The sequence below is a fragment of the Chiloscyllium plagiosum genome, unplaced genomic scaffold (assembly GCF_037043375.1).
Source record: "Chiloscyllium plagiosum isolate Xiang-an unplaced genomic scaffold, Cpla_swu_hap1 HiC_scaffold_31, whole genome shotgun sequence".
Lineage (NCBI taxonomy): Eukaryota > Metazoa > Chordata > Chondrichthyes > Orectolobiformes > Hemiscylliidae > Chiloscyllium > Chiloscyllium plagiosum.
Genome location: NW_028270169.1, coordinates 18,535,098 through 18,551,254, shown reverse-complemented (window position 1 = coordinate 18,551,254; position 16,157 = coordinate 18,535,098). Strand labels below are relative to the sequence as shown.

General features: G+C 41.1%; 1 protein-coding gene across 1 annotated transcript in view; it reads right to left on the bottom strand.

Annotated features, from left to right (window-relative positions):
• Window positions 1-433: 433 nt before the first annotated feature.
• The window catches only part of heatr6 (HEAT repeat containing 6), a 71,990-nt gene continuing 56,266 nt past the window's right edge, over window positions 434-16,157 (bottom strand). The window contains exons 15-20 of the mRNA XM_087977304.1: window positions 15,125-15,259; window positions 13,709-13,831; window positions 13,130-13,254; window positions 11,097-11,193; window positions 6,376-6,580; window positions 434-3,111 (exon numbers count right to left, since the gene is read on the bottom strand). Coding sequence (XP_087833430.1) covers window positions 2,552-3,111; window positions 6,376-6,580; window positions 11,097-11,193; window positions 13,130-13,254; window positions 13,709-13,831; window positions 15,125-15,259 — 1,245 coding nt within the window. The 3' untranslated portion in view covers window positions 434-2,551. The remainder of the gene's footprint in view (window positions 3,112-6,375; window positions 6,581-11,096; window positions 11,194-13,129; window positions 13,255-13,708; window positions 13,832-15,124; window positions 15,260-16,157) is intronic.

Below are 16,157 nucleotides of genomic sequence, written 5' to 3'. Positions count from 1 at the left end.
TAAGAATTGGTTTGAATTTTATTCCTTGTGCTGTAGATTGCCACAAACAAAAACTACTACTACCCTTTTGTTTGCCACCATGAATGTGGGAGTGCCAAGAAATGGATTTATTCCAGGGAAAAATCTTCGTTACTGTTATTATTCACAATGGATTGAAGTTAACTATTTGCATGTGTCAGAGTAGATGCAGTTATTTAAAAATGGCCCACAATATCTCTGCAGTCTAAAAAGGCCTAGCTATCTTTGTCAGGATATAATGTAGCTTAGAGGAGTGATGGTGTTCCCACACATCTGCTGTCCTTGTTCTTCTAGGTGGTAGAGGCATCCCTTTTCTCAACGTCGGTTTAAATCTGGCACTGAGTTGACTGGGACATTCAGGTATGTCAATTAGCTGACTGACGTATTCTCAAAAGGCAGAAAAACAAGACATTAGAAGCATTGATAATCTTTTTAATTTAAACATTCAAAATAAATTATGTATGGATTAAATCAGAGGCTAAAATATGAACAAATTTTCAAAAATTATCCCAACGTGAAATTTATCATCGCAGCAGAGACATTTGATGTTCCACAAATAAAAAATTGGCTTTATGGCCAGAGACGGTGTTTCGCATTATTTATTGTTAGTACGTTGTTAAAAACCCAATTACACCTCATTCAACAAGATGCAATTTTTCCAAGCTTTTGTTTTGTACAGTGAGACCAGAAGTGTAAATAAGACTGGAAGATCTCATCAATTCACTGATTCTTTGTGGATTGTACTCTGGGCAAACTCTGTTCTGCATCTTCTTCAAAGCATAGAATGACAGATAGCAGCTTTTGGATTTCCGTGCGTGTGCATGCTTCCAAAACTGCTCTTTCAGCAGAGTAATGACAGCGAATTCTAACTGTTTCACTGTCATTCCCACAAAATCAGGATCACCGTTTAACATGGTAAAGGCCTAAACTTAGCACTTGCATGGCTTTGCCCAATTCTTTAGTTGGCGTTGGGGTAACTGCTGTTCTGCAGCTTTCTTTTTAATGAAAAAGTACTGAATTATTTCTGGCTGTCTGTGCTGTGGCAAGCAGCTCTTAGGCAGGGAATGGGGAAAAAGGCACAAGTTTTATGAGAAAAATCACATTCTATCAATTCAGAGCAAGTGCCAAAAAAAGGTCTTTGCTCCTTCTGGGTCACAAGTGGTTGAAAGCATGTTGTTCTTGTACCTCTGTGTGAAAAGGTTTCTTCACCTTGACTGCCACAAGTCCAACAAAATATCTTACTCTGTGAAAAATCTTTCTGGTCTCAGTCCTATCCCATGACATCTCAGCAGCTGGAAATCCCAAGAATGCAACAGAGTGGAAGCCAGGAGTTGAAGATGGGGATTGATCGATCATTGCGAGGTTCTGCCAATGGTGTCAGCATGAATTCCCTTCTGATTTTTGCAATACTAATTTTGGATTGCAAATGTGAAATGGGATCAATAATCCCCAGCGCATGCAAAAATCAAAAAGCGAAATCCCTAGTAGCGTTCCCCAAGAAAGCCCAAATCCATTTGCATCATGTCAATCAAGTTTTAGCAGATCACAGCCCTGGGGGAAGCCTATTTAAATACACAGCATTTGTGACTTCAGCCTGCTGGGGTCAGGAACAGGAATGGAGCTGGAAATGTATCCCTGGAGCATAAAGAGGATGCCAGGGCAAAAGAGTTCACCACATCCATCCATAACTCATTCTCTCTTCCCCTTTGTGTGAAACCGTCTTAATGTTACTCCCTGTTGGTCTGATCAATATCACAACACACTGTGAAAAATGCAATGACTCCAGCTTTCTGTAATACTTGGCTGATGACAGTGAGGGAGTGTGTGGGTGGAAATGGTATGATGGTGCTACAGGTTTAAAAAAAAAATTTACAAATAGAAATACTTCTCTGACCGACAGCCTGAGAGAAATCAGAACAGTCATTAGATACATAATGAAAATATTCCACTCCACAGCTCTGCCACCCACTTGCATTGAATAGATTGTGGCATCTCAATGGCATTTCAGTGTATTTAATATTCCACCCACACGTCAACAACAAAAAAATTGTCAAATAGAGGATGTTAGTGCTGATGATCATTGCCCTTTCTAGCTCAGGCATCCTGTGTCACCATCGGGCACTCCTACACCAGGTTAGACACAAAGTGACGTACTCTGTATTCGGTTTATAAATTAAAAAGAATGGCCTCTAACTGCATCAGTCTGACATTTTTCAGCCTCTCTGGACGAGGCTGTTGGAGAATTTGGGGCAGTTTTCACATGCTCAGGGTTTCTGTCCACTGGAACCTGGATTGAAACGATACAAAAATGCCTTCATACCCACAGAGAAAATGGACTTTCAACTTATCGATGTTCACCAAGTGTGACCTTATAGTCCCAGAGGAGGGTCGGGAGTGTCTAATGCAATGGACTCTCCCACATGCCAGGGCACCCCACCTCCATCTTTTAAGAAGCAATTATAAAAGCAAAACAGACTGAGCTGTTGTAATGTTCAAAAGCATTGGACATACAGCAAGAAGTAGGCAGAACACTTCACTCCTGACTATCTTTCAGATCACTCTGTAAGGCTGTGGATTCTGCGCAATGTTTCAGGATTTCATCCAGGTATTTGGCCACCCGCTCTCTCTCCTCCAACGGCACCTCCTGAAGGCTGTGTAGATGCTGAAAGGCCTTTTGCAACATCCTGACCCTATCCTGTGGGTCTGTCTGAGTTTCATCAGCCTCCGTCCCTGAAGTGAAAAAGCGCTGAACAAAGGTTCGGATTAAGTCACCTTTCTCTGAAATGGATTTGCTGATGCAGGGGTGGTCTTCAGCTTTGATGAGGTGGAGAAGATGCAGCAGTGTCTGGCAAATCTGAGTTCTCAGACTGGCACAGTACTTGAACTCCAGGAAGTCTTCGGTCTCTTCACTCTTTTCCAAGGCCAGCACCAGCGCGTTCCAAATCTCGCTGAACTGTTTGCTGTCCCCATAACGCTCACGGCTGTTGGGGACGGAGAGGGCCATGGCCGATTTGATGCGCACTTTGAAGTTTTTGCAGGTTTTCACCACCGAGGTCAAGGCACTGAAAGCCTGAGCTGCCCAGGGAGCTGAGTCTGTAAGGAACAGTCACAATGAGAAACACGGAGCTCCACTTTCACTTCACTGTAATACTGAAACTAGTCGGTAGAACACATCTTTGGACAGTCTACAGTCTGGGCTCCAAAACTGCTAAACTCCACACTTTAACCCCAGCGCCCTGACATTTTACTCAAGCTCATAATACCCTAAATTGCTGCAAAGCAGGGTGATGACATGTGGGTCTTCACCCACTATTCCCCAGTCCTGCACAATGGCTGGGTGTTGATGGAAACACAGCAGTTAGCATGTGCGAGAATAGGGGTTTCTGCAAACTACTAGCTCACTACTATTAAACAGGCTGCTTTTCATTTCTCTATAGATATTGGTCTTGCATTCAGTTACCCAGTTTAATTGGAGTATAAGGGACAGGGGATCCTGTGGGGCCACTTTGAGAGATCACCTTATAGCGGTTTATAAAATTATGATTTGGAGATGCCAGTGTTGGACTGGGGTGTACAAAATTAAAAACCACACAACACCAGGTTATAGTCCTACAGGTTTAATTGGAAACACTAGCTTTCAGAGCGCTGCGCCTTAATCAGGCAGTTGATGAAGGAGCAGCGCTCCCAAAGCTAGTGTTTCCAAATAAACCTGTTGGACTATAACCTGGTGTTGTGTGATTTTTAACTTTATAAAATTATGAGGGGTATAGACGAGATGAATAGCAATGGTCTTTTCAATAGGATGGGGGGTGGGGTGTGAAGTTCAAACTACAGGGCATATCTTTATGGTGAGAGGAGAAAGATTTAAAAGGAACCTGAAGGACAAGTTTTTCACACAGAGAGTGGTTCGGATGTGGAATGACCTGTCATAGTAAGTGGTAGATGCAGTGACAATTACAACATTTAAAGGACGTCTGGATAGGTACATGAATATGAAAGGTTTAGAGGGATGTGAGTCAAACTAGGTAAGTAGGACTAGATTAGTTTGGGAAACTTGGTTGGCATGGACGGGTTGGACCAAAGGGTCTGTTAGTGTGCTGTACAGCTCTATGACTCTGATTGTCCCTCGACTGGCTGGGTTGTGAATGGAGGTCCACTCACCAACATTCCTTGCAAGTGACCAGGCAGGTTCTGACATTTAGGCTCATAGCTCCTTGAAAGCAGAGTCACAGGTATATAGGACAGTGAAGGTGGCGTTTGGTATACTTTCCTTTATTGGTCACTGTATTGAGTACAAGTTGGGGGATCATGTTGCAACTGTACAGGACATTGGTTAGGCCACTTTTGTAATATTGCATGCAATTCTGGTCTCCTTCCTATTGGAAGGATTTTGTGAAATCTGAAAGGGTTCAGAAAAGATTTACAAGGACGTTGCCAGAGTTGGAGGATTTGAGCTAGAGGGAGAGGCTGAATAGGCTGGGCTGTTTTCCCTGGAGCGTCGGAGGCTGAGGGGTGACTTTATAGAGGTTTATAAAATTATGAGGGGCATGGAAAGGGTAAATAGACAAGGTCTATTCCCTGGAGTGGGGGAGTCCAGAACTAGAAGGCATAGGATTAGGGTGAGAGGGGAAAGATATAAAGGAGATTTAGGGAGCAAATCTTTCATGCAGAGGGTGGTGCATGTATAGAATGGGCTGCCAGAGGAAATGGTAGAGGCTGCTACAATTGCAACATTTAAAAGGCATTTGGATGGGTATATGAATAGAAGGGTTTGGAGGGATATGGGCTGGGTGCTGGCAGGTGGGACTATATTGGGTTGGGAATCTGGTCGGCATGGACGAGTTGGACCGAAGGGTCTGTTTCTGTGCTGTACATCTCTATGACTCTTAATAAAAAGTCATCTCAAACAGAAAAGACTGCTGATTCTGAGTGCACCACTAGGTGGCGGAGCTTGTGCTTGCTAACTCACAACAGGAAAGGAAGACCAGTTAATTTCTACAGCATCTTCCAATCTCTGAAAGTTCCACCACTCATAACCAAAATTTCCATGGTGTAGTTTGAACCAGAATGTCATCAAATCCACTTGGAGAATATACAAGGACTGTGGGCATACCCACCCCCAAAACATCCCAAACCATCTGGGAAAATTCAATTGTGGGGGACAATCAGAGAAAATTCTCATAGAATCCCTAAAGTGCAGACAGAGGCCATTCAGCCCATTGAGCTTTAATTCTACTTCTGTGAAAGTTCAAATAACCCACATATCAAGACAAATACAGAAGGTCTTGTTACTCAGTAACTGCATCACCTAATAATTGTCCTAATGAGGACGAAAAAGGAGCTCCTGAAAATCAAAATGAAGATCTCAAGAAAATCACGAGAATATTTAACCACAAAGTGTATGCCCTGGATAGAATTTTAGAATGGTGACAGCAGTTAATAAAGTCTTTTGGCCCATTGTGCCCATTTCAACAGGAAAACTGGGCAGTCGTCCCTGTTCTTTGAATCACTGATGTCCATGTAAACTATCTTAAGATTCATATGAGGCACTTGATTAATGTTTTGTGTGAAGATCATCACCTCTGACAGTGAAAGTCCTTACTGAGGTTAAAGTATCGGCACAAATTCTGGAGTGTGCTTTTTACCCATGGTGTTCTAATTCAGAGATAGAAGTGTTGCCAACTGAGTTTTAAAGCTCCAAAGCTAACCTCTTCACCATCAAAACATTGTAGGACAGAAAAATGATTTTAAAATAAAACACTTACATCTGGTCCCTTCAGCCAGAAAATGGTCTGACACAATCGACATGGCATCTGAAAATATGTTTAAAAAAAACCTAGGAGGATCCCAGATTTAAACCCCTAGTCTGTGATGACTTTGGTCATCTCATTCAAGCCAGAGATAGAATATTACAATCAACCACAAGTGTTCTTGACCAAAGATGGAGACAGGTGACACCGTGATTAAAGAAAGGCGTTCAGCAGCTGCAAGGACAGGACAAGACAAAACCTCAGGGATCATCCTATCCATAGTCAAACCAAAACAAACACAAGAAAGTCTCAGATGTAAAGAGTTAAAACAGTTAAAGAGCTCCATGCACCAAACTCGTGCCTGGAATGCGCTGCCAGAGGAGGTGATGGTAGCAGAGACAATAGCTGCAATGAAGAAATTCTGAACAAATACATGAATAGGAAGGGAATAGAGGGTTAAAGATCCTGTAAGTGAATACAGTTTCAGTATGGAAGAGCAAAATGTGTGTCGGTGCGGGCTTGGAGGGCCAAAGGGCCTGTTCCTGCGCTGTACTGTTCTTTGTTCTAACAAATCCCAAAGCTGAAATAGATCAATATAAATACATACCGAGTGGAATAGCTGGATTTTTGAACATATTCCCCAATGCATAGCATGCATTCCATCGCACCTTCATGGTGGCCTCGCTCTGAACAGTGCGGATTAAAGCCTGGATTGACTCCTCAATGCTGGCCTTGAACTGGGGTTTGGAGATGTGGTGAGGCTGCAGGAAGTGCAGCAGATTTCCTAGAGCTCGCACAGCATTGCTCTTCACCTGCAACACAGAAACCCTGTTGGGATCAGGCCGAACTAAAAGAAACAAAACCAGGCATGGTGGGACTGAGTACTTTGGCCCTGTGCCACAAAGCAGTAGGATGGAGTTCTGTAATGTGAAGACTCTGACCAGAGCTCTCCACAGAGAAAAGAGAGATGAAAAGAATATCAAACAGAAATCCCATCACCTGACCATTCTCAGACTGCATTGTCAAGCAATCTCAGATCAGAGATTAGTTGCAGTCAAGCGTAAAGTTACTGATTTGTTACTTCCCCCCGGATACAATGCAAAAAACTTTTAATTTTGCAGAACTATGGGACTTGAGCAGCACAATAGCTCAGTGGCTAGTGCTGCTGCCTTACAGCGTCAGAGACCCTGGTTCAATTCCGGCCTCAGGCGACTGTGTGGAGTTTGCACATTCTCCCTGTGTCTGTGTGGGTTTTCGCCCACAGTCCAAGGATGTGTAGTTTAGCTGCACTGACCAAACTAAATTGCCTATAGTGATCAGGGATATTTGGGTGGGTTTCACAGAGTCAGTGTGGACTTATTTGGCCGAAAGGCCTGTTTCCACACTCCAGGGGTTCTATGAAATGACTATTCATGCAGTCAGTGTAGAAATATCACCTCATGGCAAATTCCACATTCCCTATTGTGAACCATTTAGTGGTAACCTATAGGAAAGGAGAGAAAATACCCTCCAGAGTTTGTTCAGGATTTCATTGGAGTGAGCAGCTGAGTTTAGCAACAAGCCTGAATCACCAACTAAAAGCTAAACCTTCCAATATGTACAGGCACACCTGTGATCACAGGTAGAAAGTAGGATTCATTCCTTAAAACCTGCCATGTATTTAATTAATAGATACTTGTTTAGATGGCTATGAGTTGTCCTATAAGGAACAGCAGTAAGAAAAGGCAGGTTGCAACTGAGCAGTTAATTCTAAATGACCTGCAATGAAAAGACAAGTGTCAGTTCAATACTCATATAGTCTCTGCAGTAACAATGACAATCTGAAAAATTAATCTCCTATGAAGTAATCTCCATGGAGACTTGGAGTAATTTTATTTGCTAAAAGAGCAAAATTCCCCTGAACCTTTGAATATTTGAGTCATTTTGCTGATATTATCTGAGATTGCTACAGAATTTTCTTCCTTTTATTTCAGACATTCAAGTGTTTTCACTTTGGAATTTGAGACTTTCCCCTCCCCCTCCTCCCACTGAGAATCTTACACTCCTTTTCAGGATTTTTCCTGCATAAATAAATTTCAGAGTTATTGTCCTAAAAAAGCAGTACTGGAATTTCCCCAGTTTCATCTCTTCTGTTATAGAGATACTCTGAGTATTTAAACTACATGCTCATTATAATTGCCTACATTCTAAACACGTACTGGCTGTTGGATATAGACATCAGAGAAACATATTGAACAGTGACCAGAGGTGATTAGATGACTATATTTAATTCCATATTCTTTTAAATCTGTAGTGAGATACAGAACACTTTTCCAGAAGAGAAGACACCCTTTTATGCTGTTACTTTGGCATTTCATCCCGTACAGCAGCTGTAGCTGGGAAGAATAAATTGCATCTCACATTTATTTACCAATTGGTTTGCATGACTGGGATAGAAATGTAAGTCTTTGATTGAAGTCATATGAAATATCTGCATCACACCTTATGACACTGACATTAATAATGCTGGTGTGGACACCAGTTTGATTTCCTATTGACTGTAATATAAATGTTATTCATTAACTAAAACCAGTCAAGACTATTGTTTGCAGGTAGCATGGGGACTGGTTAAAATGCTCAGCTTTTGTATGTTTAGTCTACACTGTCCCTTTGTGACCAACAACCTCCCAACAAGAGACTGGAACAACTCAAAATTGATTATGGAGAAAACATTTGGTAGGTTGGGAGTTTTTGTAAATCTCTGGCTCTTGCCTAGGTTGAAGACAGGTTTCCAAGAACAGAAAAAAAGTAGCAAATTACTAACTGCATTTCTTTTTTTCTAGCACGTTGACACTTTGACAATGCAAGACTTTTACCTGTATCCGCTAGTCAACCTGCTTTGGCATTCCAGACACACAATCTACTTAATCTTCAGAAAGGAGCAGGTTACAGGGTGGCATATATTTACATGCTATGATTCAAATATATAGTACAATTCTCATTTTAAGTAACTTACTTTGTCCTTGTTTGCATATAATTCATAATTAATTTATTTGTCTACATTCACATTAGAAATGTAAACTTGTTATATTGTCGCTAGGTACAAAAGTAACATGCTGTAGTACTGTTACTTTCAGGAGGCTGTAATTACAATGTGATAAATTTACATTTATGTTGACAGTTTCGTTATAAACATGGACACAATTAATGATGGCAGTATATGCAGATGTAAAAAATATATTAAAGATGCATACATATAACTTTCAGATCTCCTGGATCAAATGTGTTGCTGTAATATATGGTGGCAATCTATTGATTATTCCCAGTACCATGTGTGAGCACAGAAACAGAAGAATGCAGCAAATGAACAGATGATAGAGAGATGGTGCAGAAGGAAGGGCTTTAGATTTCTGAGATCTTGGGAGCAGTTCTGTGACAGGTGGGGTCTGTATAAAGAGGTCAGGTTACAGCTTAGCAGGACTGGGATCAATCTCCTCACAGGGAGATTTGCTACTCCTGTTAGGGAGGACTTAAACAAGCTTCAAGACCAAAAAACAGAAAGTGCTGGAGAAACTCAGCAGGTCTGGTAGCTTCTGTGGAGAGAAAAACAGGTTAACATTTCAAGTCCAGTTCTGATGAAAGGTCACTCGACATGGAACACTGACTCTGTTTGTCTCTCCACAGATGCAGTGAGATTGGAGTTTCTCCAGCACTTGCTGTTTATGTTTCAGATCTCCAGTATCTACAATTCCTTGTTTTAGTTTAATTTAGCTTGGCAGTGAGATGGGAACTGGAGAATGAATTCAGACAGAAGAAAAGCAAAGCTGGTAATGGTAGGAAGAAAAGTTCGAAGTGAAATTGAAAGCCAGCAGAAACAAAGGCAAAATCAAATATAGAAAAATACTTTAAAACTTAAAATTTAAATTAAAGGCACTCTGTCTGAATTAATGTAGCATTTGCAACAAGGCAATTGAATTGACCCCAGAAATAGAAGTAAATAGGTACAGTATAATTTAATTGCCATTTCAGAGATACTGCCGCAGCCCAACCAAGGCAGGAACTGAATATTCAAGGGTGTTTAACATTTAGGAAGGACAGACAAATGGAAAAGAAGCTGGAGTAGTGCTTTTAGTATAGGATGTGATCAATTTTTATTAAGAGAGAACCTTAGATCAGAAGATCAGGGTATAGAATCAATTTCACTGGAGTTAAGAAACAGCAAGAGATAACAAACATTGAAATGAATTGCTTATCGCTTATCAAATGGTGGTGGTAATGTAGGACACAATATAAAGCAGCAAGTTAGAGGTGCAGCTATGATATATAACGCTGAAACCAAGGGGATTTCAATCTACATATATACAGGTAAATGTATTCAGCACCAATGCCTGAGGATTGAGAGAATTCTAGAACTTGGTAAAGAAGAACTAAGAAACATAAAAGAAAAAAAAAGAACATTAAATAAGACTTGTGAGAAACCTAAGTATTGACTGTTAAAGCTGGAAAGTAGAACACATGAGATTGGGGTTAATAGATATGGATGGACTGTAGTTGAGACAATGGACAGAAAACAAGTAGCAAGAAACAGGTCATTACTAAATTAGCAGGTGATGACTAGTGTGATATCGCAGGTTTGAGTGCTTGTGACCCAGCTATTCTTAAACCAAATCAAGGATTTGGATATGGGGACCAAGTGTAATATTTCCAATTCTGCTGATGACGTAACATTATGTGAGTTTTGAGTACGATATGAGACAATGGTAGGGGTAGAATATCAGGCTCAAGGGGCCAAATGGCCTACTCCAGTTCCTACTGCCAATTGTAAAAACAGAATTATTACAGCATGTGTTATCAACCTTGTTAAGAGGTGCTATATTCCTTTAAGCAGCAAGGTCGAATTGCAAGGTGAACAGGACAGTTCATTCTGCTTAACTGCTATTCGACCAGAAATGATACCAATGTTTAATGTACTCATTACTTTCAGGCAGCAGCTGAGAGTCACACAGTATCTTAAGATGATTTTTGCATCCTTAACAAGACACAGCATCTGCAGCACCCTGACCAATCAATTTCAATGCAACATTGGCACATTTCCCATGGCTTAGATTATGGCAATTTGGAGAAAATGCTGCATTCTCACGAAAGAGATAATACAAATTTGTTATGAAGAAAGTAAGTGACAGACTTAACAGGAAGTGCACAAAACATACGATTTCCTTATAGCAGATAGCTAGAGAAAACAGAGAAGGGGAGAATCAGAGGATGAGATTGAGAAAAGGTACATATATATATATTTAGAGAGAGGAAACAAAAAGAAAAATAGAAGGCTTTCATCCATCAGTCTTGTACCTTGTCTTTATCATTGGATGCATGTGTAGCGGATTTCAACATCTTGAGTAGCAGAACATCTGAAAACTCCTCTTGGAAACCCAGCCCCATGGACTCCCTGAGGAGACAAATGTTAACGCAAGTGAATCATTTGACCATTAGATCAGAATCTTAAATAACCACCATCCTGACTATCTAACAACATTTTTACTTCTCAAAGCCCTCCAAGAGTGCAGCCTCACTTCATGTTTGTTTTGCTACTTGTATTTCAATCTCCTTTCTACAGCCATTAAGTGGACAGTTTTGATACTAGTATTATATATTTGTCTTAATTTAAACATCTAGGGTCTTATAGGATCCTACATGCATGATTTAGTTTTGTCAATGCCCAATTATCTACGAATATCTGTTATTCAAAGAAAAGGCTGTTTTTTGTGGTTTCCCTGTCTGAGTCAGGAAACCCAGATTAAAGTCCCACCTACTCCAGAGGTGTGCAGTAGCACTTGAACAGGTTGATTAAAACATTTCTTGAACACTACTGGAATTATCCGATATTTGAATAATCTTTCGTTGTGCTTTTGGTTGCACTTCAGAGGCAAGTCAGAGGTTCTCCTGGTGGGTCTGCCCCTGGGCCTGGCCGGGGTTGGGGGGGAGGGGGTCGTAGCTGCTGAGTCAGCCTCTGTTCCATGGCTACATTCATGCTGGGGTGTCCTTGGAGCAGGAGCACACAGTGTCCACCAATATTCCTAATACCTCTAGAGAGGGAGGTGGGAGGTACACAAGGTGGAATGCTTTATCTCCCCTTCTAACTCCATTTTGAGTTAGCTCCCTCCCCCTCATCTTTGAAGATTTGCATTGCCTTAACGGGCTTAGTATGTAAATTAACCAACTGGAAAACACTGATGATTCACTTGTGATGGTTAATAGAAGCTATAATAATACCACAGATGACTTGGTTAGGGGAAACAAAATATTCATTTCTATGCAAGAGCACTTCTAGATATAGAAAAAAAAGGGCTGTTTTTGTGGCTCTTGCAACACACAAATGGTGATGCATCACCTCTGATCCAGAAGTCCTACCTGCTCCAGAGGTGTGTAATAATTTTTGAACAGGGCGATTTCAAGAAAAAGGGTTCTTTTTCCTTGGGCAATTTGATGGCAGGGCAGAAAAAAAACAAACAAACATTCAGTTGAATGTGATAACACTTCCGGATTAAAAAAAAGGAAACAAAAAGGCTATTTTATTCAGTAAGGGGAGCTTACTGGGGACAGAGCAGACTGGAGTGAAGTATGGAAGCAAATAAAAGAGTTTGGGAATGACTTCTACTTTCTGCTTCAGAAAACAGATGACTAGCAGTTTAACACACAATAGGGTGGCTGCAACTTTAGTTGTCTAGGCCCTGTATTCTGGATTACCCTCCCTACACCACTGTGTCTCTCGACCTCTATTTTCCTCCTTCAAGATCTAACTCTTGGACCAAACTGCAAGTCATCTAACTCAATAACTTCTCTTGTAGCTCAGCGTTATATTTTGTTTTATAACATTCCTGTGAAGAACCTGAGGATGTTTTATTATGCAAAAGGTGCTAGATAAGTCATTGTCGTTATCTCTGGCAACTTCAACACACTGTCATTGTGCCAAGACTTTAATTTAGATTAGATTCCCTACAGTTTGGAAACAGGCCCTTCGGCCCAACAAGTCCACACCAACCCTCCAAAGAACAACCCACCCAAACCCATTCCCCTACCCGATATTTACCTCTGACTAATGCACCTAACACTGTGGATAATTTAGCACGAGCAATTCACCTGACCTGCATATCTTTGGATTGTGGGAGGAAACCGGAGCACCCGGAGGAAACCCTCGCAGACACGGAGAGAACGTGCAAACTCCACACAGTCACCCAAGGCAGGAATCGAACCAGAGTCCCTGTCGCTGTGAGGTTGCAGTGCTAACCACTGAGCCACCATGCTGTTAATTAAAAAATCTCAGCAACCCATACCAGCTCAGTACACTTAAAGGATGTAAACATAAGGGAACCATAGAAACGTACATGTTAGCAATTAAGGTGTCTGTGAGATTACCCAATGACCAGGCTGCCTTGGTACGAACATTCAGGGACTTGTCATCCAAGGAGGTCAGGATGGCATTCGCAGTGTCAGCCACAAACATCACATCCTGTTTTGTGAAGAAAGAAAAGTAGAATATAAGTGCTCCCGAGGGAAATTATGAAGGAACTTCATAATGTTGGGTTAGATGTTAGTCACAAATGGTCAAATATCAGCAGGTATTTTACGTAGAATCCCCATAATGTTCCTAGCCTTGTTCATTTATCAGGTATATTTTTAAAAAATATTTCTCTGCCCCAATTTTCCCCCCTTTTCTAGAAGCAGCATGGTTCCATGGGCTGCCACTATTCATTTACTGATGCAATTATTATTAATGCGAGCATCTTAATAGCTACATTTGCAGAGTCTTCAAGTTTTTGAAGCACCAAGTATCAGGCACCAGAGATGATTTTATACCCTTTGATGCCACAGGGGCACACAGCCCATCACCAAGTCATGACAAAATCTCTCTGGCTAGTAAAGCAGGCTGTGCACCTAACTGTACAGCTGTAAGATGTACTGACCTGTCGGAGCGAGGGGAAGAGGATGTAAACACCGAGTGCTCGCACAGCAGCTGCCTTGACCAGAGGATGTTCGCTATGATTGAGCCCGAGCAGCATAGTTATGCACAGAATCTGCTTTTCATTCTAACAAAACAATTCCATTGCATTAATATTAAATCCACAGTTAAAGAACTCATTCAGATACAACACTTCCACTCATCTATAAACTTTAACTGCTTCATTAATCCCTTTCACTACTAAATTCTTTCTTTACTTGTTTCACAGTAAGATAACCAATGTTCTCTTCCCTGGAGATGTTGAAGCATGCTGGGGTAACAAACTATACAGACTGCCAGACCACTAACACTTCACCCAAGTGGTCATTCTACATGTGGGATTCTAGACAGTCAGTTGAAAAAGGGTCTTCAACCGTCGACAGACTTTTCAAGTGAAGACAATCCTGATCTTCCTCCACCAGCATAAAGAACTAGCTTGTCAGTATAGGTCATTAGAGAGTGAGCAGAAACGTGATCTTAGCTTCCCTCTCTGGTGCATGCGTCAATGGCTAATCATCGGGTGCCCAATTTGGCGCTGCCAACTAGGATAGTGAAAAGACCAAGAATGAAAACAGTATCCCTCAGCATATGTTGCTATGTCAAACTGAACAATACTCATTTATACTTCATTCTATTTCTGGTTATGCAGCCATGTTGATCTCTTTGCAGGTTAATGTTGTTAATCTTGCAAGTATCAATGACTATACTCATAGTTCTTCCATCTCCAATCTCTCCATAAACCGTGGTGTCCCATAAACAAGGCCCATGAGTTAAATACTCCCATTTTACTGCCAGGTCCCTCTGGAAATGGACACTGTAACACAAGTGATTAATGATAACCAAGTACAGAGTAAAGCCCCAGCAATTTACCAGAATTTTTTCCAAAATAGTGCAATATTTTCATTTCCAATTTTTCAGATTGCATTCATTTTATTTGAAACGTATAGCAGGGTTGGTGCGGATACAATGTTGCTCCTGGCTAGACCAGGCTCAGTTCATGTCTCTCTCCAGGATTTGAAACCCCTTTCAGTGCAGGACTGAATAGGTGCCACATGGTCTTAAATACTTCAAAAGAGGCCTTAATTAGCTCTCATCACTGGTTCAGGTTTAAGAAGTACAGTCAAACTCTCAATATTCACACCGATATCAGCCCATCAACTCCACCAAATACACATTACCACATTCATTCATCTTGTCCTGTGCAAAACAGCGACCGTACTTACCTTCCTAACAACAATCTTCAGATCAATTTACACATTGGAGAATTGTATTGACAATATAGTTTCCATGTGATTTTATATCATTATATTACTCTAATACAACAAGGCTTAAGTACAGCGAGGAAAGAATATAATCGACTGTGTTTCTCAGTCATTCTTACGGGAAGACTGTTAAAAGCCTCTGGTAAAATTGAAGAAATTGCATCGCAGGTGCTAGTCTGGAGTGTCGGATGGCTCATCATTCTGTAATGCCCAGGCAAAGGACCATTCAACATCCTGGACCAGAAGGTCACAACCTGCATTGGAAGAGATGATACCACTCAGTACAAAAAAATAGACCCAGACAGGGAAAACTTGTACTAGTGCTGAACAGTCTGACGAAAGCAGCAGAATTCGAAAACTACAGCTAATGAGCATCTATTCACGGTAAAATAAAACTTCAATTGAAGAGGTTTGATCATTTCATATCTCTGATCCGAAGTTGTTCAGGTTCTGTTCAGGGACCAATAATGTTGTGTGCTTGTTAGAAGAAAAATCAGATTCTACAATAAAATGGTTGCCGTGGTCTTACCAAACAATGGAACTGCTTTTTCATTAGAGAGAGAGAGAGAGAGAGAATAAAAGAGAGAGAGAGAAGAAGAATAAAAGAGAGAGAGAGAGAATAAAAGAGAGAGAGAGAGAGAGAGAGAGAGAGAGAGAGAGAGAGAGAGAGAGAGAATAAAAGAGAGAGAATAAAAGAGAGAGAGAGAGAGAAAAAGAGAGAGAGGAGAGAGAGAGAGAGAGAGAGAGAGAGAGAGAGAGAGAGAGAATAAAAGAGAGAGAATAAAAGAGAGAGAGAGAGAATAAAAGAGAGAGAGAGAATAAAAGAGAGAGAGAGAGAGAGAGAATAAAAGAGAGAGAGAGAGAATAAAAGAGAGAAAAAGAGAGAGAGAGTGTAAGAGAGAGGTGTAAGAGAGAGAGAGAGAGTGTAAGAGAGAGAGAGAGAGAGGGAGAGAGAGAGAGAGAGAGGAGAGAGAGAGAGAGAAATAAAGAGAGAGAGAGAGAGAGAAAAAAGAGAGAAAGAGAGAGAGAGAAAAAGAGAGAGAGAGAGAAAAGAGAGAGAGAGAGAAAAAAGAGTGAGAAGAGAGTGGAAAAGAGAGAGAGAGAGAGAGAGAGAGAGGAGAGAGAGAGAGAGAGAGTAGGGAGAGAGAGTGT